Genomic DNA, 26,791 nt, shown 5'->3' on the forward strand with positions numbered 1-26,791 from the left:
TCCCTCCTTCAGTTGCTCTTCCTGAGGTTTCTACCGTTTTATTTCCCCGTTAAAGGGTTTTTTTGGGGAGTTTTTCCTTATCCGCTGTGAGGGTCATAAGGACAGAGGGATGTTGTATGCTGTAAAGCCCTGTGAGGCAAATTGTGATTTGTGATATTGGGCTTTATAAATAAAATTGATTGATTGAATTGATATATATACATATATAATTTCTAAAGATTTCTGCAGGGGGAAATACCACTGAGGGTATTGTCAGGGCACCCACGGACCCTTATAAAGTCTCAAAATGCATTGAATATAATAATCTAGAAATAAGGCCTTAATTCATATTAAAATGTCTTAAATCATTTTGTCAAAAGTCTTAAAATGTTCAGACATGGGAAGTACAATTTTATGATTTTTTCCAGTGGAGGTGTAGCATGTAAAATGTCAAACCAATTAATATGATCTATTTTTTAAAAGTAATTTACAGAATGCCTGTCACATTAACATCACACAGATCAGAATTGAACAGCATGAGGAAGTGCACACAAGGCTCTGTATATTATATACAAAAAGTTTTTTAAACTCAGAATGATAAAGGCAATAAAGACAGTAGAATCCCACATGTAGAGTAAGAAACACAAAATCCCCCCAAAGAACGTCAGGTGTTTCCCAGTTCTGTTCGACCCTTCTCTGCTCCACAAGACAAAAAAAGGAGTTTAATGTTAGAATAAACATTTAGACCAAATTGTCCCAAATGCAGCTTATGTTTTTTTTTTTTAATTAATTATTGTAATACTGGTCTTACGTTTAATTCCAAGTGGCATTAAAACTCCTAAAAGGTCTTTAATCTAACTTGCCTTCAGCTATATGAACCCTGATTGTACTTTTCCTGCATTGCATTCGTCAAACAGCTTTAGTTACTTTTTCATCCCTTTCCTGTACAGTAAAAACCGTGCATCTCCAGATTTGGAGATTTTAAATGTTTGTGATAAACTCAAGGATGAAGTGCATCATAATAGTGTTCTGATAAGAGTTCAACAATACATCAGTGTACTGTAATAAAAGAATATAAAACATATAAAGCACTTGCCTGCCACAATGAGCAGAAGAAGTGTGTCCATCTTTGTCTGCTGCTCTCTGTTTGTGCTCTGCTTCAGACTTGTGGCTGCTGATATACCTCTTTGTCACACCTAAACATCTCACAGTAACTCAGTATCATTTCATGTCATGAAAGTTAGTTATGGGGCCACAATTTTGAATATCCAGGATAATCTCTGGCACCCATCACAAACTCAGAAACAAAGGACAAAGAAGCCAAATGCAAATTAAAATGTGCATCAAAAGACGTGTTGTCCTGAGCTCACAGTAACATTTCAGTGGGAACCACTGGACTAGGTTTCTGGTCCTGTTTACCTACAGCATATTTATTCATAGTGTTGATACAGACAGGTGAAGCAATGAACATTCCAAAAAACCTGAGACTTTACAGTTCATCCATAGAAATAAAATGAGGCGCATTTTACTGAAGAAGGTGGGACAGCATCTAAATCTTAAAGTAGACATAGAGCTAATCTGCGTCTCTGTGGTTGGAGCAGTTTTTGTGTCTCTTATGTTAATTTTGTGTCTCTGTGGTTGTTCTGCATCTTTTTGTGAACTTCGTGTCTTTTTTGTTTTTTTTGTATTTCTTTGTAGCACTTTTGTGTCTCTTTGTGGTCGTTCTGCACCTTTGTGTTAATTTTGTGTCTCTTTGTGGTCGTTCTGCACCTTTGTGTTAATTTTGTGTCTCTTTGTGGTCATTTTGCATTTTTGCATTAATTTTGTGTCTCTTTGTGGTCTTTCTGCACTTTTGTGTTAATTTTGTGTCTTTGTGATTGTTCTGCATCTTTGTTGTAGCAGTTTTGCATCTCTTTGTGATTGTTCTGCACCTTTGTGTTAATTTGTGTCTCTTTGTGGTCTTTCTGCACTTTTGCGTTGATTTTGTGTCTCTTTGTGGTCCTTCTGCACTTTTGCATTAACTTTGTGTGTCTTTGTGGCCCTTTCTGCACCTTTGTGTTAATTTTGTGTCTCTGTGGTTGTTCAACATCTTTTTTGTAGCAATTTTGCGTTTCTTGGTGGTTGTTCTCCACCTTTTTGTGAATTTCGTGTCTTTTTTGGTTATTTTGCATCTCTTTGTAGCACTTTTGCGTCTCTTTGTGGTCGTTTTGCATTTTTGTGTTAATTTTGTGTCTCTGTGGTTGTTCTGCATCTTTGTTGTAGCAGTTTTGCGTCACTTGGTGGTTGTTCTGTACTTTTGTGTGAATTTTGTGCCTTTCATTGGTTGTTGCGCGTCTCTTTGTAGCACTTTTGTGTCTCTTTGTGGTTGTTCTGCACCTTTTTGTGAATTTTGTGTCTTTTTTTGTGTGTTTGTGTGTAAAAAAAAAAAATGAATAAAAAATTGTCTCCCCTTCATTGCACCACCCCCTTTCCTCTCATAAATAACGAACAGTCCCTATGTGTTTTAGATAAGAGAGTGGGTAAATATCTCTGGAGCAAGAAACTACAGAAGCCCCTATAGGCCACGCCCCCTGCTTCAAGTCACGCCCCTCGCGTCACGCCCCTCTCCTCCTCTCAGCTGACACCGAGCATCAAACCAGCTGACGGGCTCAGATTTTACCGTTTACCGGCCGGTGTTTCAGCCTCCTCTGTTGTCTCTTCTCCTCTCATTGAACCGTTGGATGTGTTTTTTGCGGGATGCTAACATGTTGTGATTCACCCTGCAAGCGATGAATGAAACGAGCACCGAGGGGACCACCGGACCGGCGGAGGTTCTGCTGACTTCGGGCTGCCGAGCCCCGCTCTACGGGCTGGTCGGAGGATGGAGCCGAGGCTGAGCGGGGATGGCAAGCCGTCCGTGTCCTGGTTCCTCGGCCCTGCCCTCGTCCTCTCCATCCTGGCGGTGTTAGTGAGCTGCCACGGGACGTGCAAGCACCGAGTCCCTTCTCCCGAGGAGGTGAGCCCCGGTGTATCAACCGAGCTAACTCAGCTAGCGGCAGCACTGTGGCAGCGGACGGGATAAGCTAGTTAGCACGTTAGCCGTGGTGGCTAATTAACGTATCTTTTATATTGTGTGATAAGATTAACTACTTCGCTGTGTCCCTGTATTTTTAGATGTATTTTGTACGCCCATTAGAGCTAACACTGATGTGAAATATTTGTTTCTGACCAACATATTCAGTTAGCTACCTAAATCAGATTTGCTACACAGTTAGCTGACAAGCTAACAGGCTAACAGGAGGCTACTCATAATGTTTACAGTGTTTACTGACAATAACCATAATATCTGTGTCTGTCAGGGACATTTAAAATAAAATAACCGAGTTAGGAGTTCACCATTCATTATTCATTCATCATTATAAGTGTTCACCATTAGCCTGTGTTCCCCTAGCAACAACAAAAACTACACTTCCGGCTACATCTCTTCAGAATAAAAGCAAACAACTAAAGTTTAGCACCGAAATGCAGTATGTGGCATGCCTTAGCTGCCCAAATTCATCAAAAATATGTCATCATTTGTTTAAAGTATGTCTCCGCCAATTTGAAAATGCAGAGTCAAAGGAAACAGAATCAAAATCAGCTTTATTGATCAAGTATGTGTGCACACAGTGAATCTGACTCCAGTTTCAAGTTTATCTCAATGTGTATTCACAGAAACAGACATGCAGTTAAAACGAGGACAAAAAAGCTAAACAATGGCAAAACATAAACATTGAACTTTTATATACAGAGTGCTTGTTGTACAATTTAGTAGTTTCTGTGGTAAAATTAATCTAAACTTAAAAGCCACACATTGAACTACTCGTGAAAAAGCTGAAACTGAAACTGGTTTTATTTTAGAAATAGAAACTGCTTCTCCTTCTTGGCCAAAAAGAGAGACATTCTTGACTGTGCGTGATTATGGGGGTGTGTTATATATGAGTGCACCCTCCCACTGTTTGCATGCTCTGGCCTCTGTGTGCCATGGTGCATTGAGATTTATTACCAACTGTAAGCCTCTAACTCATCACTGTACCCTGTCTGGCCAGGTTGGCTGGCTCTCTTTACAATTTCATAGACTTTTTCATCTGCATTCTCTTTTATACAAAGCTTTTCTTGGCCTACAGCCAGTATATTTATGTGTGTACATTAAGCAGAGAATTGAAAATGCCTCTGCTCTCTGTTCACAGAGCATGTTTCTATTGTCTGTACTGAGGGTACGTACAGAGTTTTGTAAGTGGGCTTTATGTATGCAGCTCTTTATATGTGGAATCTTCTGCAGAAGGACTAGTTGCACTCAGTGGTTCCTCTCGGCTGTTTTAAAGCACTGCTGCAGGATTTTTGTACACAATCTTCTATGTGCGGATGTCAAAGTCTTTGTAATTGTGTAGTTGCCCTTTTTGCGTTTTTATGGTTCATTTCTAGTATATATTAACATACTTTTTGGCTTTCCTTGTAGTGTTCTTATTTTGTGTTTTATACTGCTTGTTTGAAAGCTTTGAATTTTTAATCAGTATTTTTGTTCTCTGTTTTCTGTCTGTGACTTTGTGTCGTTGCCTGTCTCGGCCAGTACACTCTTGAAAAAGACATTTTTAATCCCGAGGTTTTTCTGGTTAAATAAATAAATAATTTGAATTTTTCATGTGCTGTATATCAACGGAAATGTGCAACTATTTTAAACTGTTTTCGTAAGGATTCATTGGGTGCTGTGAATTCGACAGACAGAGAGGTGGTTGTGTGCACTTCTCATTGTCTGCTTAGGCCGGATGCAGGACAACAGATTTTTTAAAAGTGCACAATGGCTAATAGTTGCCAAAAAGGTTTTATTTAACTGAAAAACATCACGCTGAAGTCATTATTCATGCATTTCATGAAAGGACTGGATACATTCTCAAGATAAAACATCTTATCTGTGCTGGAAACAATCTAAAAAATAGTCAGGGTACTTCCACAGAATATATCTCAAAAGTATTTTAATCATTTGTAGATTATTTGTTGTAAAACATACATTACTGAAAGAAATAAAGAACGAATTAAGAACAACACAAGACAATAAGAATTTTATCATTCTTTAACAGGCCAAACTTAAGCAGGGTCAACTGAATAACAGAGACAACTCTCTACAGCATCCTCTACAGTGATCTTACCGTTAGTTAATTAGTTAAGAACATTTCAACCTTCATGGAGGAGGATTTATTACAGGACTGCTTTAGTTTTAGCTGAGTGTACCTAATAAACTGGCAGCTGAGTGTATTTTGCTGTTGGTGTGTAAAATCACTTGTACAGATTATATTCATATTATCCATCCTGAACCTGGAATGCTTCGTAAATGTATAAAACACTTGATGTGAATGTGTGCGGTTTATCATTTCTCTGTGCTTCTTTCAGGTTGTCCATCATGTGTACTTGAAGCCTGAGCGTCTGACGAAGAGAAGCTCCCCTGACGACCTCCAACTGAAGATAAAGATCATCTACGACTACAGTGTTGACCAGTAAGTCCTGCAGCAGATCACAACGATGTTAAAGCTGCAGTCCGAGATTTGAGAGTTTAGGGACCAATTTTTTTCCCACTCTGTGACTACAGTATTAAAGTGTAGGTGACGGGATGTTCTCTGTCTCCACAGGCTTCCTGCAGACAAGAGGAGACTGGTAAAGGTGAGGAGCACTTGACATCTTAGGCCCTGATTACACAAAAAGTGTTTCAGCAGCTGAAGGCAGGTTTTTTTTTTTTCGTGTCTTGCATTACTGCACTCTAGGTGCCTGGTGTTTTTGCTGGAGCGCTCTGAATTCCTCAAGTTGGAAAAAAATCAACTCAGAGCGAAAAAGCGCCCTACGCCATCTCCGTTTTTTTTTTGTGGTTTTTTTTTCTTTGCATTGTCCAATCGGATGATTTGAGAGGCGGGCCTTCTGTGGTGGTCAGAACAAGTTGGCAGTGGTTGCTGGATACCCAGAGCTATAAGACTTTACAAACAGCAGTTATCACCATCTTAATACAAAACAGCAGGCTTGGAAGCAGATAAGTGCAGTACTTGAAACGGCCATCATGGAGGAGAAGCTCCTGGACCAACTGGTGGTACTCCCCATGATCCAGCCTCTCACCCTCAACCAGAGCTACAGACAGGACCCTCTGCCTCAACGTTGTAGGACCTAGATACCAATTACTGTGAAATAAATAAAATAAATAAAATAATAAATAAACGGTAGACTGATTACACAGGAAGGTTAGGTTATTTGGGTAGTTAAAGTTTTCTCATTGGCAGCATCTAGTGGCCGTCAAAGGAACTGCAGCTCAAAGCACATCAGTGGTTTCTGTTGGCTCATTGTGATTGTTGTTTGCCTCCTGCTTTGGGCTCTTTGTACTGACCTGCAGGAGTTGAAGCTCTTATCTTGCTGCAGTGATGCTGAATCGACTTAAACTGTGTTTCCTCCTCAGGATAAGCTGTTTCCTCAGGCCATCGATTACCTGCAGAGAGCCTTCAGTGTGAGGCGCAGGGTGGGTCCTGTGCTGCTCAGCAGGTACGTGGCCTGTCCCATCATGATGTTTAAATCTCTAACACAAACTCCTATGAACAGATTTGTTCTTAAAGGTTTGAGGAAAGGCTTAATTTGTCGTCTGAAGAAGCTGCTCAGTAAAGCGCTTTTTGTCTCTGTCATCTCAGACAATGTGCAACCAACCAGTACCTGAGGAAGAGAGATGACCCTCATCGCTACTGCCAGGACGCCTGTGCAGACGTCACCCGGTGTGGCCCTGTCGTCGTACCTCAGCACCACCTGCAGGTCAGGAAGCGCCACAGATGATGGATAATGCAATTATTAAAACTGCCTTCTCTGAGCTTTTAAGAACAAAATTCCAAGTTGTTACGCTGTGGACATAACAACATTTTAGGCCAACTATTCATAGCTGTGGGAGCGATTTTGAGTTTTTTGTGCCCTCTGGTGGTTTAAAGTCACAAAGTGCTACACATTTAAAGACAATAGAAAGAACTGGACATCATCATGGGTCAGTTTGAATATAACTGACTCAAGCATAGCATATACGGAGAGAACAAAAATGGAACTAAGATGGATCCCTGTGGGACACCACAGGAAAAAAAGGGCACAGCCAAAGATCTGCAGATGGAGTGTTTTCTGAACCAGTGAAGTATTTTAATGCTAAACCATTTTAAGGGGTGCTCAATGATGACAGAGTGATCCATATTCTCAAAAGCAGGTCTGAGATTATGGAGGATTGAGTGATCTTTAATTGAAGAACAACAAAAGGAAAAACACTAAAATGAGGAAGCAGGATTAGATGGACTGATGAGGGAGGGACGGGCAGTGTGGAAGGTTGAAAGGATAAAAGAAGGCTATTGTCAGGGTGGTAATCTCATTATGGTTATTGTAGATGCTGAGCAGGAGCTAACAATAGTGCCTCGACCTCTCCTGCTGCTGTCTGCTTTTACTGCTGAACATGTGAGGCTCATAGTCCAAAATCTGAGGGTAAAACTTCACCTCAGAAAGGATGAATACATGCAGAGTTTGTTGAAAATGTAACTTATGTTTTATAATGTGTAAAAGGTTTGTCTGTCCCTCTGCAGAGGAGTTTTATCTTCAAATTTGGGTCTGTTAATAAAAACACTCAAAAACCAACAGGACATCAAACAGGTTACCTTAGGGCAAACAGACTGAATCAGAAAGGTCGACTGGAAGATATGACTGTGCATCATCTGCATAAAAATGACACATTTACATTATGTCCATTAATTACATGACTTACTTTGATACTTTCCCTGTGTCTTTGCTCACTCTTGTCATGTGTATTTCCCTCTTAGCAATGCAAGGTGTGCAGTGAGTCAGGGAAGTCCTGTGGCCCCCTGGGGCCCCCAGATGGCCCCGGAGTGGAAGGGTCCGACTTTGTGCTCTATGTCAGCGGCATCACCACAGAGCGCTGTGGGCAGGAGAACATAGTGGCCTACGCTGCTTACTGCCAGCTGGAAGCAGAGCTGGACAGGTGGGGAGGACGCCATGGCGGCAATTGTTCATGTTTAGTATATCTGGTGATGTACTGTAGCTGATTGCAGCCTGAATTTTTTTTCTTTGTTCCAGTTCTGGTCTAGTCCTTTAACTTTAAACATTAAACAGTTTCCTATAGAACAAAACTGCGAGAATCAGATGGTTTGACAGGAAGATAAGGCTTATATTAAGATGAGGCTTATCATTATTGTGGACAAACTGTCCTGTAACCTTCCCTGTGATTCCCACCTGTGTGTCCTCAGACCTATAGCAGGCTATGCCAATCTGTGTCCTGCCATGATCTCCTCTCAGCCTCAGGAGTTTGAAGGGATGCTGTCCACAGTCAAACATGAGATCATCCACGCTCTGGTCAGTACAACAACATGTTTTGTGCTTTTCATGTTGTAAAGTATTTTCAGCTGAACCATGACAGATAACACTGGATTGTTTTAAACAGAGATCTGTAACCCTCACTGGATTTTAGGAGCTTTGTTTACAGTTTGTGCAGCTTCATAGAGATATTGACAAAGAATGGTCTCACTTGAGAGGGTTAGTTGGTGAACCCCTGCAGCCAGTGAGCTAACTGCTAACATGCTATCCATCTATTCTTTTTACTGTTTTTATTTTCTCTGTACTGGACTGCTTATTTTTTCTGACATTTAATTCTCTGGATTGTTCAGCTTTTTCTGCAGTGAAGAGTTTATAAAGGGGACAGTTCGTTATTCACCAACTGTGTGATTTTGTCTGTGTGTGCTGTTTCTCTTCTGACCACCAGGGGTTCTCAGCTGGTCTGTTTGCCTTCTACCACGATGATGAGGGCAAACCTCTGACTCCTCGATTCACCAGCGGCCTGCCCGCCTTCAACGAGAGGTGAAGACACTTTGTGTTTCAAGATCTTCATTGTAGTGTGCACACTAATCGGGTTTCCATCTTATTGCAGCGCAAAATGATAAATAAAAAAAGATTTGCAGCGAGACGAGTTGAAACAGGCAACTTCTAAAAACCCGCTGGTTCACACCAAGTCAACGAGATGAGACGGTGTATCATCTCTAGTCAGCAACTCTGTACTTCTGTTCTGATTTGCAGCTTTTCAGACTTATTTTGTGGCTGAATATAATTTGTAGCTTCTTAAAATCTGAATGAGGATAGTGATAGTGAGATACTGGCTGCAGTGATGAAACAAAACCAGCATCAGATGGACTGTATTCAAAACAATACGCCACAATAATATAAATAACCAGCGCCAATTCATCAGTCAATGAGAATGTGTGTGTGTGGGCGGGGCATAAGCACATACAGAGAGCAACGTCTGACACTGGCACACTGTGAGGACGGTAACAGAGGGCTCGGTGGGGACGGAGCACCTGCTGCAGCAAGCGAATACGCCGTCTGTGGTCATTTTCACTACAAGCTGACTGGCTGTTGAAACAGTTGACGTGCTTTACGTTCTAAAACCAGCTGCTGGCGATTTGACCAGCTGAGTTACAGATGATGTCATCAACCGGCTTGAGTCGAGCTCAGACCTGCCAGTTCACACTGCTGCTACTTTTCTCTGCAACGCTCAGCGGTTACACATCATTGCAAATCTTTGAACCTGTGTGTGTGTGTGTGTCAGCCTGGGTCTGTACCAGTGGAGTGAGGCGGTGATCAGGAGGGTCAGCAGGCTGTGGGACATCAGAGGAGGAGTGATGGTCCGACACCAAGTCCACGTCCTCGTCACTCCCCGAGTCGTGGTGAGAAACATATTGTGTCAGTCGTCTTCACTAGAGTAATAACCCTAAAGTCCCACTACATGCAGAAATGTATTTTTTTTCCTGGTTCCAGGAGGAGGCGAGGAGACATTTTAACTGTCCCATCTTGGAGGGGATGGAGCTGGAGAACCAGGGAGGGACAGGGACTGAGCTGAACCACTGGGAGAAGAGACTGCTGGAGGTGAACACACACCACCTCTCTGTGTCTCTCTCTGTGGGACTGTAGTTCATGTTTCCTCCTTGTGTTCATCATCACCTTCTGTCGGTCCCTCAGAACGAGGCGATGACGGGCTCCCACACTCAGAACCGGGTGTTTTCTCGGCTGACGCTGGCCATCATGGAGGACAGCGGCTGGTACCGTGCCAACTACAGCCTGGCCCAGAGGCTGGACTGGGGCCGCGGCCTCGGCTGTGACTTCGTCATGAAGAGCTGCAAGTTCTGGATGGACCGACAGAGACAGAGGTCACAGTGATACTCAGAATAATAACTCTCATGATCACAAAGAATATTCACTTGTTTTAAAGCTCACAGCTCCAATCAGACTCTTTAAAGTACAGATGTCCCAGTCAGGTGTTTTTGAACTTTGAATTCTTTAATTTAATCATAATAATAATAATAATAATAATACATTGGATTAATATAGCCCTTTTCTGGACACTCAAAGAATCTGAATATGAAATGTTTGTGTGGTGTTTGTTGGTGCAGACGACACTCTGTGACTCCGTACTGTGACACAGTGAGAGCGTCTCCTCTGCAGCTGACCTGCAGACAGGACCAGCTGGCTGTGGCCGTCTGCAACCTGCAGAAGTACCCACAGGAGCTGCCGCTGGAGTACCAGGTACACACACAAACACACACACACCCAATACAAGGAAAAGTTTCTTTCTGGCACCAAAACATGCAGAACCCCCAAAACCTCAGATCCTGCAGATGGCTGATGTTGGCTGGAATTGTATTGTTCCATCTCGCCTTAGGCTTGTCACCCATGATTGTTTTTTAGGGCTGCCCGCGACTAAGAATATTCCTAGTTGACCCGTAGTCATCATTTAGGGCCACTAGCCGACTAGTCGCCCGCATGAGCTGGGACTAGTGAATGTTTGAAATTCTTTCCAGAGAAAATGACGATTGATCGATTACGAAATTAGCTGCTGATTTAATTATCTAGAGGAATCTGTGAATTGTTTCAGCTCCACTCTGACATACTCAATGTTCTGTAAACTTTACTACTACTCTACTGCCTGTTGATACACTGTGTGTGCTTCTGTGTGTGTGTGTGTGTGTGTGTGTGTGTGTTAGTACTTTGAGAGGATCCCTGAGGTGTCCTCGGATGAGCTGTCGATGTTCGGCGGCGCCGTGGAGATCGCTGACTTCTGTCCCTTCAGTCAGGAGTTCAGTTGGCACCTGAGTGGAGAGTATCAGAGGAACTCGTACTGCAGAGTGTCAGAGAACCAGCCAGGTGACCGTCACAGTCACACCACTGTTACTATGGTTACCACTAACACCATGTTGTTTAGGTGTCAGTGAGCTCGACTTGAACTTCTTTCATCTGGTGTGTTGTCCGGCCATGTTTTAAGGAAACAGGGTTTGTAACTGAGCCGACACGCTCCATTATAAAGTTAAATAATCATTTAAATATTATATTATTTAGACGGCAGAAAGGAAGAAGTTGGGCCGAAGCATACTGACATCATCACTGTCAACATCATCAGTCTAACTGAAAGCTCAGAGGAGAATTGTGGAGGAATTTCTCAGTAAAATCTGTATGAACAGTGAAATATTTCTGTGTGTGTGTTCAGACTGGTGGAGGAACTACGGAGCAGAGCAGTACGGACCGGACTCTGTGTGTCTGTACCAGAAATCCGCCTTTGTGATGGAGCAGTGTACCAGGAAGATGACATACCCTGACTGGGGCTCTGGATGCTACAAGGTGTGTTCATACAAGTTTTCTCTACGTCTGATGTTTTTCTATATCATCAGACTGCGTCCACTCGGAGCTGTGTGAGTTTTAAAATGCTGTCGTGGTCTCCAGGTGTGGTGCTCGGCTCAGGGCCTGACGGTGTTTGTTCAGGATCGCTCCTTCGTCTGCGTCCGGAAAGGTCAGCTGCTGAGCGTCAGCGTGCGAGTCAACGACTGGGTTTACAACGGCGTCCTGATCTGCCCCGCCTGCACCGACTTCTGTGACGACTGCCCCCTCCCACACCAGCTCCCGCCCATCAACTCCTCCAGGAGTCACCCCATTGGTCAGTTCCACCGTCCTCTTTTTACAGCGGTGCACACAAAGTGTTCAGCTGATGCTTCGATAGGCTTTTTCTTATTGGTGGTCATCAGTAGGTTAATGAAGCCAGAATTTTCTCAACACACTGTCGGCAAGGCAGTAATGATTGTGCTAAGTGGCTAATGGCCATGTAGCTACTTCCATGTTTCAGATGATTCGTCATGTTTGTAGTCGACCAGTGAAGATGAGTTTACATCAGTGAAATCTTTCAGACTAGTGATCTTTTTGGTCGACTATCAGGGGGCAGCCCTACTAATTAATTGATCTGTGTGGGTAAATGAGACCCTAAAAAAGAGGCTGGATCATGGGGAGTACCACCAGTTGGTCCAGGAGCTTCTCCTCCATCATGGACGTTTACAGGCATATTTTCGGATGACTAGGGCAGTTTGACAACCTGCTGTCTATCGTCGGGCCGTATAGCTCTGGGTATCCAGCAACTGCTACCACCAGTTTCTCCTCCATTGTTTACCAACTGTAAACGTGTTGTCATGACCACCACAGAAGGCCCGCCTCTCAAATCATCCGATTGGTCAATGGGGAAAAACTAGAGATGACATGGGGCGCTTTTCCATTTTGAGTTGAAGTTTTTTCAATATTCAGCTTTGGTGGAATAAAATGAGTTTTGTTCACATGTTTATGTGATTCTGTTTGTTTCAGACCCGTGCTCCAGCTCTCCAGGTCTGGCCATCACTCTGTGGCTCCTGCTGCTCAACCTGCTCCCCCTGGTGGCCGGACTGCTGCTCTGCCACTGCAGCTGATAAAACACACTTAACACACACTAAACAATGAGGTAGCTTAACACTCATCTGGAGTCCTCTGAGGATCTGGACCACACGTCTTTTATTTCCTCACTCTGTCCTTTTCCTTCTCCTCCCTGTTTCCTTCCTCTCTCTTTCATTCCTACTGTGAGTTCTTCTTCTTTGTTTCCTCCATCATTCCCTCCTCAGGACCTCCTCTCCTTCATTCCTCAGCTCATCTCATCTCTAACTCTGTCAGGGATCTTTCTGCTGATCATGACTGGATGATATCGGTCTTTTTATCGGCTCGTGTTGCAGCTGGTTCCACAGCTCTCCTTCAGCTCCTGATCATCCTGCTTCATCACAGCCAGTTTTATTCCTTCGTGCTGCAGTGACAGAGGATCAGAAGATCTGTCCTCTGCTGATCTTTCCTTGCTTGAATACATGTGAGGATGAAGAGGAGCTCCAGCTGCCTGCCGCCTGCAGTCTAACACTAAAGCGTGTTTGTGCACTCGGACGCTTTTAAAGCTACAAACACTTTTTTAAAACATCAGACTTTTAAGCTGAAAGGTCAGCGTGCTTCCTCTGAATGAGACGTGTGCAGTGTGGTGCCCTCCGCTGGCAGCAGGAGGTAACTGCTCAACTTTTTAAAGTTCAAACCAGAACACTTGTAAATATAAATACGACTCTTTCCTAAGATGCACTCCTGTTTTTAGAGGCAGGTGACGGAGAAAGTGTCGCCTGAGTTTCATTCCCTCTTTTGCTTTGAGCAGATTTGCAACATTGTGTGAATTTAGGGACGAAGAGTCGAGTGTGTTTCAGTTGAAAATCTACAGAAGAATACGCATTCAGTTTCCTACATGACAAACAGCAGGTGCTGTTGGGGGTCAGAGGTCATAGCGAATGTGTGAACACACAAAGTTAAAGTGACAGAGATGCTCTCTTCGCTTTTTCAGTCGGACAAATAAACCAAGTTAACTCACAAAACGTAAAGAAAGGAACTTAATTTTCTTACTAAACAGAAAGTACAACCAACAGCTCATCTTCCCCCTCCATCACTTTGCTTTAGACCTCATGTGAGAGTGCTGCTTTATTGACACATTGTTGGCAGCTGTAGTATTATTTTTTAGTTTGGGTCCCACAACAGGACACGTGCTGCTGAGGGTGTTTTATTTTTTATTTTACTAACTTTTGTGAATGAAGCAGAGCGGAGCAGGGAGCCTTACAGAGCATTATGTTGGTGTTGATATTATCACAGATGTTCAGGTGGTCCTTGAAACGAGCCGATCGTGTCAGGTTTTTGCAGTGAAGAGAGTTTAGTGAATCTGACTCTCAGTGTCCTCGCCTCTGCCGTCTCCCTCTCATCTTCAGACTAAAAGTAAATCTTGTTTTTGGCAACTATAAAATAAAGCAAACTGACGTCGTATTTGGGACAACTCCCGACGGATTCTGACTCCAGGATTTTTGTCTCAGATCTTAAATCATGATTGTTTGTAGAGATGCACTGATCCAGCTTTTTCAGTTTCAATACCGATCCCGATGCTGTGGCTTTGAGTATCAGCCGATACCCGATACTGATCAGATACCATGGTTGACCTAAAAAGCGATATACCTTTACATGTAGAACAGAAAAGACTAGAGGCATCAGGCATTGATGACTGCACAGTCCCTTCCTGAGATAAAATGAAACAAGATGAAACAGATTAATGCAATGATGAACTATTTCTTTATAACAAAAATAAACAATTGTGCAACAGCAGTTGAAATAGTGTGAAATACCTCCACACAGCAGATTCTCTCCTTCGCTCCATGACGTATGACGTAGCTCACGTCGCAATAGATTTAAAGGGAAAGGATCGCCTCAGGTATAGGTTGCATTTTCCAATACCCGATCCATCTATTTTGATGATGTCGGGGCCGATATTCGATCCAGATATCGGTTCGGTGCATCCCTAATTGTTAGCTTAGTCTGCACAAGACTATAATATACCGACAACAGACCAAAGTCAGTACGTGAACACAACACAGAGATTAACAGCAGATTATTCACCTCCTGTTTGTAGAGAATATTTTGAACAAATGAACACAGAGCAGAGAACAAACACCTTGTCCAGACTGGATGTGATGTGAACGAGCACATGTGAACATCAGGGGTCTCATTTGTGAACGTACGCACAAAACGAGGCCTGAAAGAGGCGTAAGCCACTTCCCATGTAAAAGTAGTGATCTATAAAAACAGACTTGATGGGAGAAACTTTGACCCATGCCGACGAACATTTTGGAGATGGGAAATTTGCGATGCAGATGGCGAGGTGGAAGCCTGATCGTAGAAACAGTAGAATATTTTATGCTGCGCGCCATTTTAGTATGGCTCCCATGCATTGTTTTATAAATGAGACATCAGATAGTTTCAGTTTTTCCCGCTGAAGATAACACTGCTCTGTGTGTCAGGGAACAGGCTGAGCTACGTGTCACTGAGGGCTGAACACGTAATGCAAATTTTATTGTAATTGTCTGACTGCAGCTTTCAAATCCCAGGAGATGTAATATGTGTTAAAAGTGTGTCAAAATACCATCTTAAATTAAATAATGTCATGCTGCAGAGACGTCCTGACCTACTCATCATATCCTTTGTTTGGCGGAGAAAATCACATCATAATAATCTTAATGTTTTTCAGAGAAAATGTGAATAATGATTTGAATATAATCATCCCCATTAACACTGCCGATCATATCCCAACTGTAATAACAGCAAATATTATTTTTTCAACGTTCGCTGCTCCTCCATCAGTCAGAATCAACGCTGATGTTTCTGTTTCCCTCCAGTCAGCAGTCAACATGGATCAATGGAGCCATTTATAATGTTGAGGAGCAGCACATCTTAAATATCACACAGCACTTTCTTTGACAGTTAATATCACTCCTCATGACAGGCGATGAAACTGTAAACACAGATCACTACAATTGATCAAACTCAAGAACACCACCAGAGTTATGATTAAATAACTGAGACACAAACTCATTTGCAGACGGAGAGAACACAATAAAAATCTCATCCTGTCCTCACACTGCAACATTGCGTGTAGTATATGTGGACAGTTGTTTGCTCTTCATCCTCCAGAGTTCATTCGCTTGCTGTACGTTAGGAAGAGGTGAAACATTGACACACAGAAGAGGAAGAATAAGCCATGTACCTGCCAGCTGTCAGTCACTAAGAGCTGTCAGCTGTCAGTCAGTGAAAAACCTGAACAAGCCATAGCATGATGATGATGATGATGATGATGATGATGATGATGATGAAGGGGTAAAGCTGAAACATTAGTCACAGCAGTTTACTCAGTGCTGCCACTGTTGGTCAGAAGCTGTACTGCAGCATCTCACTGATGGGTCCTCAGCTCAAATGTTTTTCGCAGTATGGTGAAGACACGACACGCCTGCTCTGCCTTTCTCAGCCTCTGATTGGCTTAAGCTGGAAATGTGTGTCAAAGGCCGTCCCCAGCACGCACCAGAAGCATCACACTGCAGCTTGTCAACAGTCGACCTCACAAAGTTGTTGTTACTGAAAGATCTGAACCTCTTCCACCTCTACGTTAGCTTAAAGCCATGTGTGGACAGCCACTAATTAAACTTGGTTTCTCACCTGAAGAGCCGAACTCCAGAGCGATGACTCGCCAAGAAGTATCTTTTCGGCCATTGTCTTTATAATGACGGGATTGTGGGTCATTAAAGGAAATGGCCACTTTAGAATGAAAACACAGACAGTACTTACTCACCCTCATGCCGACAAGAAGTCCAGTGTAGTTTTTCAATCCACAAAACTCGTTCGGGGTATCGGAGGATAACAGCTAGCCAGAATAACAGCTACACTTGAAGTGCATGGAACCCACATTTTGAAAATGTAATAAAACTCCGCTAATGCATTTCAAAAACATCAGAACGGCTCGTCCGTCGTAATCCAAGTGCCCTGAAGACGCAGCATGCAAACTTGACTTGAAAAGATGTAATTTACTCCACTTTTACAGCATCATTTCTCACCGTAGTCAGTTAGCCTGCCCTGCATGCTTGCTGTGTTTACATGGCAACTCGCGTTAGACTCGAGAACTAGCACCACCACTAGCCATCAGCTAGTCTCGCGCAAGTTGCCATGTAAACACAGCAGTCTGCAGGGCAGGCTAACTGACTACGGTGAGAAATGATGTGGAGTAAATTACGTCTTTTCAAGTCAAGTTCGCATGCTTGCGTCTTCAGGGCACTTGGATTACGACGGACGAGCCGTTCTGACGTTTTTGAAATACATTAGCGGAGTTTTATTACATTTTCAAAGTGTGGGTTCCATGCACTTCAAGTGTAGCTGTTATTCCGGCTAGCTGTTATCCTCCGATACCCCGAACGAGTTTTGTGGATTAAAAAACTACACTGGACTTCTTGTCGGCATGAGGGTCAGTAAGTACTGTCTGTGTTTTCATGTAGGTGACTTTAAAGAGTGGTCTTTACAAGTGCAGTCCATTGACCACAGGAGCAGAGAAAGAGAGCTGCTGTGGGAGCTGGTGTGTACAAGCAGAGAGCAGGTGGGGAAAAATGCATTTAATGCCGGGGGGCGGTGAGGCTGGAAATAGGACAGTGGCGTGAAGTGCCAACGTGCGTCTAGCCGCCACAGGTGTAGGGTTGTACATTGTATTTTTTGATACGCGCCATTTGCCGCCGGTGTGCTTTGGCTCTGACCCTGGCATTCTTACCCTCACCAATCCCACTCCTCTTTCCTAAACGTAACCACCCAACCAACAAAGGCAACAAGTACTAGCCAATCAGAGGAGAGTAGGATGGGTCACACCTTCGCTATCCTAGGAAAAGGAAATGTGCGTCCTCAGCAGCAGCACTGAGCAAACACCTGTGACAAGGTTTATGAATGCGTGAGCTGCTGCAGTGTCCTGACATCGTCAGCTGGACGTTATTTCATAAAAAGCTTTTTTAAAGTTTTAAAACTTCAAACCTGAGTGATCAAAATCAAATCGATCAATCGAACTCAAGTTTGTTTGCCCCTCTTCAACGTTTGCTTTACTTCCTGGATTTTTCCCACATGGAAATTCTGACCAATCAAGAGCAGCTTTCTCACACAAGGCATTTGATCTGGTCCTCTTGTAAATGCTGCCGTGAGAACACGAACCAACTCTAGGCAATTATACAACTTAGTGACAAAACTAGTCCCTAATTCAGACCAAAGGAGACGACTCTAGGGCTGAAAACACCCTAACAGTCATCATCATCCAACAGCATCATGGGAAACCTTCGCCCCAGTGACACACGCTGTGGTTCCCAGTTACTGTCCCTCAAACATGTCGGTGCTGCTGTGAATTTAGGAAACTTCACTGAGAGAACAGGAGTGTGACGGTGCTTCATGTCAGGAAGGTTCAGGTGAAACTTTTCATTACAGGCAGATGAAGGATTGAGGAGCTGAGAGTGAAACCATGACTCAGCATGTTTTTGTAGCTTCAGTTTAACTCTTTAATGTCTTTGTTAGTGAAACCAAATGAAACCTGTCGTCATGTTTTATTAATGTACTGTGTGATGGAAGGATGGGAGCTCTCTGTGGAGAACGACAGACGCTGTGTTTGGTTGGAATGAAACTCTTCTTCTGTTGTTCTTTAGTGTAGCTGAGTCATGTTATATTTAAAGAAGAAACACTGAGGCAGACGAGCGGGCCTTAATGATGAAGGACTTCCTGTTTGAAACACTGACAGACTTTAGTTTTTATGTATTTATTAAAATCTGTGACTCACTGACGCGTCAACAGGAAGAACAAAACAAACAGCTGGATTTTGTTGTTGTTTACAGAGGGAAGTATTATTTATATTGTGTAACTCATGCACTGTAGAGCTTTGTGTCAGTCCTGTGCAGTAGATCTGACCTCAGACCAGTTCTTATTCCTTTAAAGGGGCATTTCACCTCAAACTGAGCGTCAGCTGGTTGTTTGGCTTCAGGACGTTCTGTTGATGCTTGTTTGTTTTTTAAGTCTGTTTCCATGGAGACATCAGAGGGTTTCCTGTTGATCTGCTGCAGAGACGTTTTGCTTTCTTCATCTGATGTTTAATTTATTTTTGTTTTTTTAGAAAAAGGGCTGCTTTTTAAGACAAATCATGACTGAGACGTTTGTCAGAATAAATGCTGTCTGTTCCCCAGAGACGTCGTCGACTGTCCTGTGTCTGACTCTGAAATTATTGTGTTGCAGAAGTTATTAAACCACAGCTGCTTATATTTAAACGTTTACAGATAAACTTAAATTTATTGATTATGTTAAAGCATTTTCTATGAAATCATGCTGTGAACTTGTGACAACGTTCTTTGATAGTTTTTTGTTTAAAATAAATAAAAACAGGTTTATTTTGATGTTTATAATTAAAGTCTGGAGCTGAACAGTTTCTCACTCTGAGACTAAAATCATAAATTCAGCTGAAATATTTTTATGATCTGAATTCATGGTTCAGGAAACTGTGGAGTGTGTGTGTGTGTCTGTGTGTGTGTCTGTGTCTGTGTGTGTGTGTGTGTGTCTGTGTGTGTGTGTGTGTGTGTGATGATCAGTTTATCATTTTATTTACTGTCACAATCACAGAGGTTCAGTTCATGGATAAATTTAATTTGTGTAGTAACACCTTCCCTCCTATCTTCTCTCTTGTCCTTCCTTCCCTTCCTCCCTCCTTGTCTTTCACTTTTCTTTCCCTCCTCCCTTGTTTTCTTTCCCTCCCTCCTTTCCATCCGTCTATCCCTTTCCTTCTTTCTTTGCTTTTCTTCTGTTCCTTTCTTCACTTTCACCTTCCTCCCTCACCTTCCTCCCACTTTTCATTTGCTCCACTTTTATTTACTTTTCCTCCTTCCTTACCTTCCTTTTCTTTCTTCCTTTTTTACCTTGCTTTTTCTTCCCTCCCTCCTTTCCTTCATTCTTTCCATTTTTCTTTACTTTTCTACCCCCCCTCCTTCCTTGCCTTCCTTTCCATCCTTTCCTTTCTTGTCTTCCCCTTCACCCTTTTCTTTCTTCCCTTTCTACCCTGCCTTTTCTTCCTTCCCCTCTTCCTTGCCTTTTTCCTTCCTTCCCTACCTCATTTCCCTTTCTTCCTTCCCTCCTTTTAAAGTAAAACAAAACTGAAAGCTTCCTGTAATAACAAATTTCACGAGAGAATGTTTCTGACTTCTGGAGGAAACTTTAATATAATAATGTTTTTGTTTTGTTTTTTAATAATAATGTTTATTGCAAAGTGCTGTTACAGATTCAAACCCATAATTTAAAGATCATCATATTTATTTGTTATAGATACAAGTTGCTCTGTTAAGGCTGCAGTGTTCAGCGGCCATATTTCCCACGTCTCCCGGCTGCACCTGAACTGCTCATTCTGTCCACGTTAACAACAGCTGCTGATCTTAATTAGACGACTTTAATAAACCCACTCAGCTGGAACCTAAAGAGCAGTTAACATTTATTACACATTAAAATTAATACACGTTTAAACAGGAACAGGCTGAACAGGTGTAGCAGGTATTATTCAGCATTACAGCTTTATTAAATATTTCACTTTAATATTTATAATCAGACTGAATGTGTGTGATTGACCCAGAGCAGGACGTGTTCACACACTGCAGGAAAAATCACTTCAACCATCAAAATAGATTCATATTTATTGTCTGACTAATTATATAATTATACATCAGATTTTATAAACTCGTATGTCTTAATGTGTAAAGTAATTAGAGCTGTCAGATAAATGTAGTGGAGTAAACCGTAGAACGTGAGCTGAAAATAATCAAGTAAAGTTTCTCAAACTGAGTAAATGTACTTAGTTACGTCCCCTGGATATAAAGTCACATATACAGTTGTGCTCATAAGTTTACATACCCTGGCAGAATTTGTGATTTTTTGGCCATTTTTCAGAGAATATGTATGATAAGAGAAAAACTTTTTTTTCACTCATGGTTAGTGGTTGGGTGAAGCCATTTATTGTCAAACAAATGTGTTTACTCTTTTTAAATCATAATGACAACAGAAACTACCCAAATGACCCTGATCAAAAGTTTACATACCCTGGAGATTTTGGCCTGATAAAATGCACACAAGTTGAAACAAACGGGTTTGAATGGCTACTAAAGGTAACGATCCTCATCTGTGATCTGTTCGCTTGTAATCAGTGTGTGTGTATAAAAGGTCAGTGAGTTTCTAGACTCCTGACAGACCCTTGCATCTTTCATCCAGTGCTGCATTGACGTTTCTGGATTCTGAGTCATGGGGAAAGCAAAAGAATTGTCAAAGGATCTGCGGGAAAAGGTAATTGAACTGTATAAAACAGGAAAGGGATATAAAAAGATATCCAAGGAATTGAGAATGCCAATCAGCAGTGTTCAAACTCTAATTAAGAAGTGGAAAATGAGGGATTCTGTTGAAACCAAACCACGGTCAGGTAGACCAACAAAAATTTCAGCCACAACTGCCAGGAAAATTGTTCGGGATGCAAAGAAAAACCCACAAATAACTTCAGCTGAAATACAGGCCTCTCTGGAAAAAAGTGGTGTGGCTGTTTCAAGATGCACAATAAGGAGGCACTTGAAGAAAAATGGGCTGCATGGTCGAGTTCCCAGAAGAAAGCCATTACTACGCAAATGCCACAAAGCATCCCGCTTACAATACGCCAAACAGCACAGAGACAAGCCTCAGAACTTCTGGAACAAAGTCATTTGGAGTGATGAGACCAAAATTGAACTTTTTAGCCACAACCATAAACGCTACATTTGGAGAGGAGTCAACAAGGCCTATGATGAAAGGTACACCATTTCTACTGTGAAACATGGAGGTGGATCGCTGATGTTTTGGGGATGTGTGAGCTACAAAGGCACAGGAAACTTGGTCAAAATTGATGGCAGGATGAATGCAGAATGTTATCAGAAAATACTGGAGGAAAATTTGCACTCATCAGCCCGGAAGCTGCGCATGGGACGTACTTGGACGTTCCAACATGACAACGATCCAAAACACAAGGCCAAGTCGACCTGTCATTGGCTACAGCAGAATAAAGTGAAGGTTCTGGAGTGGCCATCTCAGTCTCCTGACCTCAATATCATTGAGCCACTCTGGGGAGATCTCAAACGTGCAGTTCATGCAAGACAGCCCAAGAATTTACAGGAACTGGAGGCTTTTTGCCAAGAAGAATGGGCAGCTTTACCATCTGAGAAAATAAAGAGCCTCATCCACAACTACCACAAAAGACTTCAAGCTGTCATTGATGTTAAAGGGGGCAATACACGGTATTAAGAACTGGGGTATGTAAACTTTTGATCAGGGTCATTTGGGTAGTTTCTGTTGTCATTATTATTTAAAAAGAGTAAACACAGTTGTTTGATAATAAATGGCTTCACCCAACCACTAACCATGAGTGAAAGAAAAGTTTTTGTGTTATCATTCATATTCTCTGAAAAATAGCAAAGAAATCATAAATTCTGCCAGGGTATGTAAACTTATGAGCACAACTGTATATATATTATATATGTTTATATTCTGTACCGTAGAGTTATTAGTGATGTGGTTCCACCTGTTGACTCCAGGTGTTTTCTACCTGCTGATTATTCAAGTCCAAACAGCACAATCATCTGTCAGTCCGTCTGTGGGCGGGGTCTCGTCCTCCGTCTCTTTGATCCACAGGAAGCCCACCTGGGTGCCGAAGTTCAGTCCGTCTCTGACGTGAGAGAAGAAGTCCTCGGGGTGACAGGAGGTGCATGGCGTCACACAGGGCCGCTCCGTCACCGTGTCATCATGGATGTGTTCAGGCAGGATGCCGCCACGCTCGAGGAGAAGTCTGAGGGAAAGCAACAGGCAATACTTGCTCACAATGCATTATGGGAACTGTAGCTCCAAATCTTGGAAAATGATTCCTCCCCAAACGCAGGAATAGTAAGAGAAACTTTTTTAATATGAAGTAAAATCTGAAAATAAACCACATGTCCTCTCTCGTCCTCTGTTACCTGTTGGCGAGGCGGATGTTGACGTGTGGTCTGGCTGACTCTGGATCAGGGACACAGTCCGGGTGGATGCGGTGGAAGTCGAGCGCCTGCTGTCTCTCCATAGTGTAACAACACACCCCCACCGACGGTCCCACGGCAACCAGGATGTCGCCCACCTGGCTACCAAACTCCTTCACCATGGCCTCCACCGTCGCCATAGCAACACCCATCAGGGTTCCTCTCCAGCCTGAGAATCAGTCGGTACATTTAGTGTCCCCTCTAACATCACTGAGATCATCTCAGACATTTCTGTAAATAACTAATTGAAGCATGAACCTGCGTGAGCGGCTCCGATGACCTTTGACACCGGATTGGCGAACAGGATCGGCATGCAGTCGGCTCCCGGAGCTGTGATAATCACCCCGGTCTGATTGGTTACCATGGCGTCGTAGCTCTCTGGCTCAGCTTTCCCCAAAACAAAGACATCACTGGCGTGGTTCACCTGCAGGAAACACACCCGACAGGTTCAGGCAGGAAGCAAAGTTTGTGGCTGCTCAGATATGAATATTTTCTAGTGTCCTTCGTCCTCTGTGACAGGAAATATATCTTAAATACAGAGGCCTGTATCTTTGGGTGGTTAAATGATCTTAAACACATCAATAAATTCATCCCGCATGTCTCACTGTAAATGTTTTTCAGTGTGTTACCCTTTTTTGAACTAAATTTAACTTCTGTGGATCGACCCTGTCGTTACAGGGTGTACCCATTAGGTGGCAGTATACACAAGAGAAATGACTGTCCCTCATGTTGCAGGAGCACAATCAGCTGCCTCGGCCTGTAATATTGTGTCGTACAGGATGAATCATGTGACCACAGGTCAGTACCTTGACCTGACGCAGCAGCTGAGGGTTGAAACCAGCGTGGAGGGCCAGTCTCCGTTTGTTCTCCTGCACCACGGCCCCGGGGTCCCTCCTCCTGCTGCTGCTGAACAGGTTCAGGGAGGACAGAGTCGGGATGTAGGACACGCCGCCTCTACGGGTGCTGAAGCCATGACCGAAACAGTCTGAGACAAAGACAGTCACACCAATCTCCATTAAGAAATCTGGCAGTTTTACAGCACCGTGGAGAGAACACATTGGTTTGTCTCATGTTATCCTTAAATTTGTAGATTTGGGTAGGTTTTTTACAAACCCACCAGTTGGGAACCACTGATGTCGATGACCTAGCATAAACTCTTACTGTGTGAATATACGTGACTGGACATAAACTTATTATCCTGACGTGACTTCAGCTAAATGATCTGGCTTGATGCTGGATAGATTTGGGTTTGTGAGGAGAAGCAACTGTCTGAATATCAGGGAAACAGCAGCTTAAGTGACGGGAAACACCTTTTACTGTGTGTTGGAAAACTGTAGATGTGTCAACTGATACTGCTTGTTTGTCAGACACTACAGTAAACCCTCAAATGTCCAATCATGTGTTTTGAATCTCTTTATTTTACAACAGAATTTGTCTCATGTTATCATTAAATTGATAGTTTCTTTACAGAGTTTGGTTTGTGTTCCTCTGATCTCATTCATCTAAATACCCCACTGGACACTGGATACTTTGGCATCATTTATTATTGGATGTGCACTGTATATTGTGCAAGTTTATTATGTTGTGTATATGAATTTTAAAAGTTTTTTAAATCTCTGTGGTTCTTTCTTAACATCTGGAAGGAGATCACACATTAAAAAGTAACTTTGAGTCCAACTCGTTTTTATTTATTTATTGTCACATAAACTTAAGAAATATTTTGAAGGTTGTCCTGTTGCATTGCTCGTGCATTAATCAGTTCTGGACACAATAGATAGTTACATATTTTTAATAAATTGCCTAAATCAATATTTTTTTCTTTGAACCGACCTGGGATCAGAGTTGACTTGAGGACTGTGACTTGTCCCCTCTGTGCAGGAAGCTGCTGCAGAAACTTGGAGACTTCTTCTTCAGGTGAGTCTGTGTGGGCGGAGCCTGCGCAGCTCGGACAGGTGAGATGGTCCACCTGGTAGATGAAGGTGTACACGGCGGTGAAGAGCAGCTCCTGGTAGCCCTGCAGCACGGCTCGGCCCCGCGGGGTCGTGAGGACTCTGATAGAGCTCAGATCCAGCTGATCCACAGTCTGTTTGAACCGGTATAAGCACTCCGCCGTGGAGTCCGAGTCCAGCATGTGCACGCTCCTGCACGAGCTCACAAAGGCGTCAGAGAAGCCGTTCCTCTCCCGGTACCGTTTCCCGCACAGTAGGAAGACCTGCGGCTCCGCTGCAGCGGGATCCTCCAGGAGAGACGCGCCGGTGCATCCAGCACTGCAGCCGTGGATCAGATCCACCAGGACGGCCTCACACATCGTGACACACCAGGTAACTAACACACGCACACACACACACACAGAGCCCTGTTTAACCCGTGCTGCTCGCACGCGCAGCTTTATATAGAGTTACGTCACAGAGGAACATGTCTGACAGCCAAAATAACTCGGAAACTACAGAGACTGTCTACTTCCTGGATCGTGTCCCTGCAGCCTGGCTCCGCCCACAGTGGAAACCCCAGACACACACACACACACACACACTCTCACACTCTGGAAACTCTCATCTGAGCTGTTTCCTCCACATCTGCTGAGTGAAGCATAAGAATATCCTCTACTACAGGAAAAGTATGTAAAACACTCTGTGAAAGTTTCTGCATCCAAAACTCTACTGTGTCATTAGCTGAGCAGAGTTGCAGCAAAGTGTTTTCATTTTCTATCTCCAGTATTTGGATGAATATTGCTGCTGCATTAATGTGTCATTTCCTGCTCTGCATGTTTAAAGTTGGGCTCAGTCTAACTCCTGTATATCCTGCTGGGTGATTTAATCTACAGCGACGCCTCAGATTCTATCAGATCAGAACAAAACTGCAGATACAAGGAGTAAAAACTACATCTCACAGAGAAGACACAAGATGGATGCTGGTGCACGGGGCTGTGGTTCATTAATGAGTCGACTAAATGCTGCAGTTATCTGTTGAGTTGCTGCTGAGACCTGATAAACAGACGAGATGACTGTGAGTCTCACCAACATGAAACAGTTCAGAATCTGAGTTGAAGTCACAAACTAAAGGACCAGGGACCGGTTGCACAAAACACCTTAAGTTTGCTCCTGATGTATGACACTTAAGGTTTAGTTTTTCCTTAGCTGCAGAACTTACTTAAGGGTGTTGCACAGAATCTCTTAAAAGGTTTCCGTAGTCAAGAAAGGGCATTAAAGTGTTTACTGCACAGTTAAGTCCTACTGTTTCCATGGAGACTGTTTGTTTGCTCTTGTGACAGCCCACCTGTCATCGCTATCTGATCCTTCTCATGCTGGGACAGGAACTTCTCCACAGTGTTCAGCAGACGGACGGGGGTATTTGAAACCTGCCGAATGATGCAGCACACCGTTGACTTGTGTCCATGAAATACCTCACCAATAAGTGATTAAAAAGATCCTGTTACATAAAACCGCAGAGCTTCAGAAAGTTGAGTGATCCAACTTCAGATGCTGAGACAAATCATAAACTGACCTCCGATCAGATTTAAAGTGCAAAATCAGTTGCTCATCATCGTCCTCATTTATCACCATAAACTCGGCCATGTTGCCGTTAACATGCAGTCAGAGGTACCTTATGTTTTTTCCCCTTACATTGGTTGCTAAGGTCGTCTGTGCAACGGTTTAACAAACGTTAAGCAATTCCTTTAGATTAAGACCAAGATAAGGAGAAAAACTTCACAGAAATCTTGTGCAACTGTTTTTTCAAAGGAAATCTTAACTCAGATTTAAAGGATAATCTTAACTTCAAGTGCTTTGTGCAACTGGTCCCAGGGTCTGGATCTCGTAGTGACGAGTCATTCAACCAGTCTGGATTTGAAAACGTTCCCATCAGAGGAGAGCTCCCGGTTTATACTTAAAAAGATAGTGCACCCAAAAATGAAAATTCAGCCATTATCTACTCACCCATATGCCGAGGGAGGCTCAGGTGAAGTTTTAGAGTCCTCACAACACTTG

At 43.0% G+C, this 26,791-nt stretch overlaps 3 protein-coding genes across 5 annotated transcripts in view; 2 read left to right on the plus strand and 1 right to left on the minus strand.

Annotated features, from left to right (window-relative positions):
* The window catches only part of tgfbr2l (transforming growth factor beta receptor-like), a 397,772-nt gene that overhangs the window by 37,521 nt on the left and 333,460 nt on the right, over window positions 1-26,791 (plus strand). The window lies entirely within an intron of this gene.
* On the plus strand, window positions 2,598-16,964 carry lmln (leishmanolysin-like (metallopeptidase M8 family)). Its single transcript, XM_050048846.1, has 16 exons — window positions 2,598-2,974; window positions 5,386-5,489; window positions 5,622-5,652; window positions 6,431-6,513; window positions 6,657-6,774; window positions 7,809-7,987; window positions 8,253-8,358; window positions 8,765-8,859; window positions 9,605-9,722; window positions 9,814-9,921; window positions 10,015-10,202; window positions 10,446-10,578; window positions 11,037-11,196; window positions 11,537-11,667; window positions 11,770-11,980; window positions 12,673-16,964. The coding sequence occupies exons 1-16, from the start codon at window positions 2,840-2,842 to the stop codon at window positions 12,771-12,773; spliced, it is 2,001 nt and encodes a 666-aa protein (XP_049904803.1). The 5' UTR covers window positions 2,598-2,839; the 3' UTR covers window positions 12,774-16,964.
* lacc1 (laccase (multicopper oxidoreductase) domain containing 1) lies at window positions 20,279-25,276 on the minus strand. The gene is made up of 5 exons (XM_050048853.1): window positions 24,636-25,276; window positions 23,612-23,790; window positions 23,064-23,229; window positions 22,749-22,974; window positions 20,279-22,582 (listed from the first exon to the last, which is right to left on the minus strand). The coding sequence occupies exons 1-5, from the start codon at window positions 25,111-25,113 to the stop codon at window positions 22,354-22,356; spliced, it is 1,278 nt and encodes a 425-aa protein (XP_049904810.1). The 5' UTR covers window positions 25,114-25,276; the 3' UTR covers window positions 20,279-22,353.

Source organism: Epinephelus moara, chromosome 7 (assembly GCF_006386435.1).
Source record: "Epinephelus moara isolate mb chromosome 7, YSFRI_EMoa_1.0, whole genome shotgun sequence".
NCBI lineage: Eukaryota > Metazoa > Chordata > Actinopteri > Perciformes > Serranidae > Epinephelus > Epinephelus moara.

Coding starts and splice junctions, on each gene's coding strand:
- lmln (XM_050048846.1), top strand. CDS start 2,840: ATGGAGCCGAGGCTGAGCGGGGATGGCAAGCCGTCCGTGTCCTGGTTC. Junction 8,359..8,764: donor ATGAGATCATCCACGCTCTG/GTCAGTACAACA, acceptor TCTGACCACCAG/GGGTTCTCAGCTGGTCTGTT. Junction 10,203..10,445: donor ATGGACCGACAGAGACAGAG/GTCACAGTGATA, acceptor TTGTTGGTGCAG/ACGACACTCTGTGACTCCGT.
- lacc1 (XM_050048853.1), bottom strand. CDS start 25,113: ATGTGTGAGGCCGTCCTGGTGGATCTGATCCACGGCTGCAGTGCTGGA. Junction 23,791..24,635: donor CAAGTCAACTCTGATCCCAG/GTCGGTTCAAAG, acceptor TCTTTGTCTCAG/ACTGTTTCGGTCATGGCTTC. Junction 23,230..23,611: donor AGCTGCTGCGTCAGGTCAAG/GTACTGACCTGT, acceptor TGTTTCCTGCAG/GTGAACCACGCCAGTGATGT.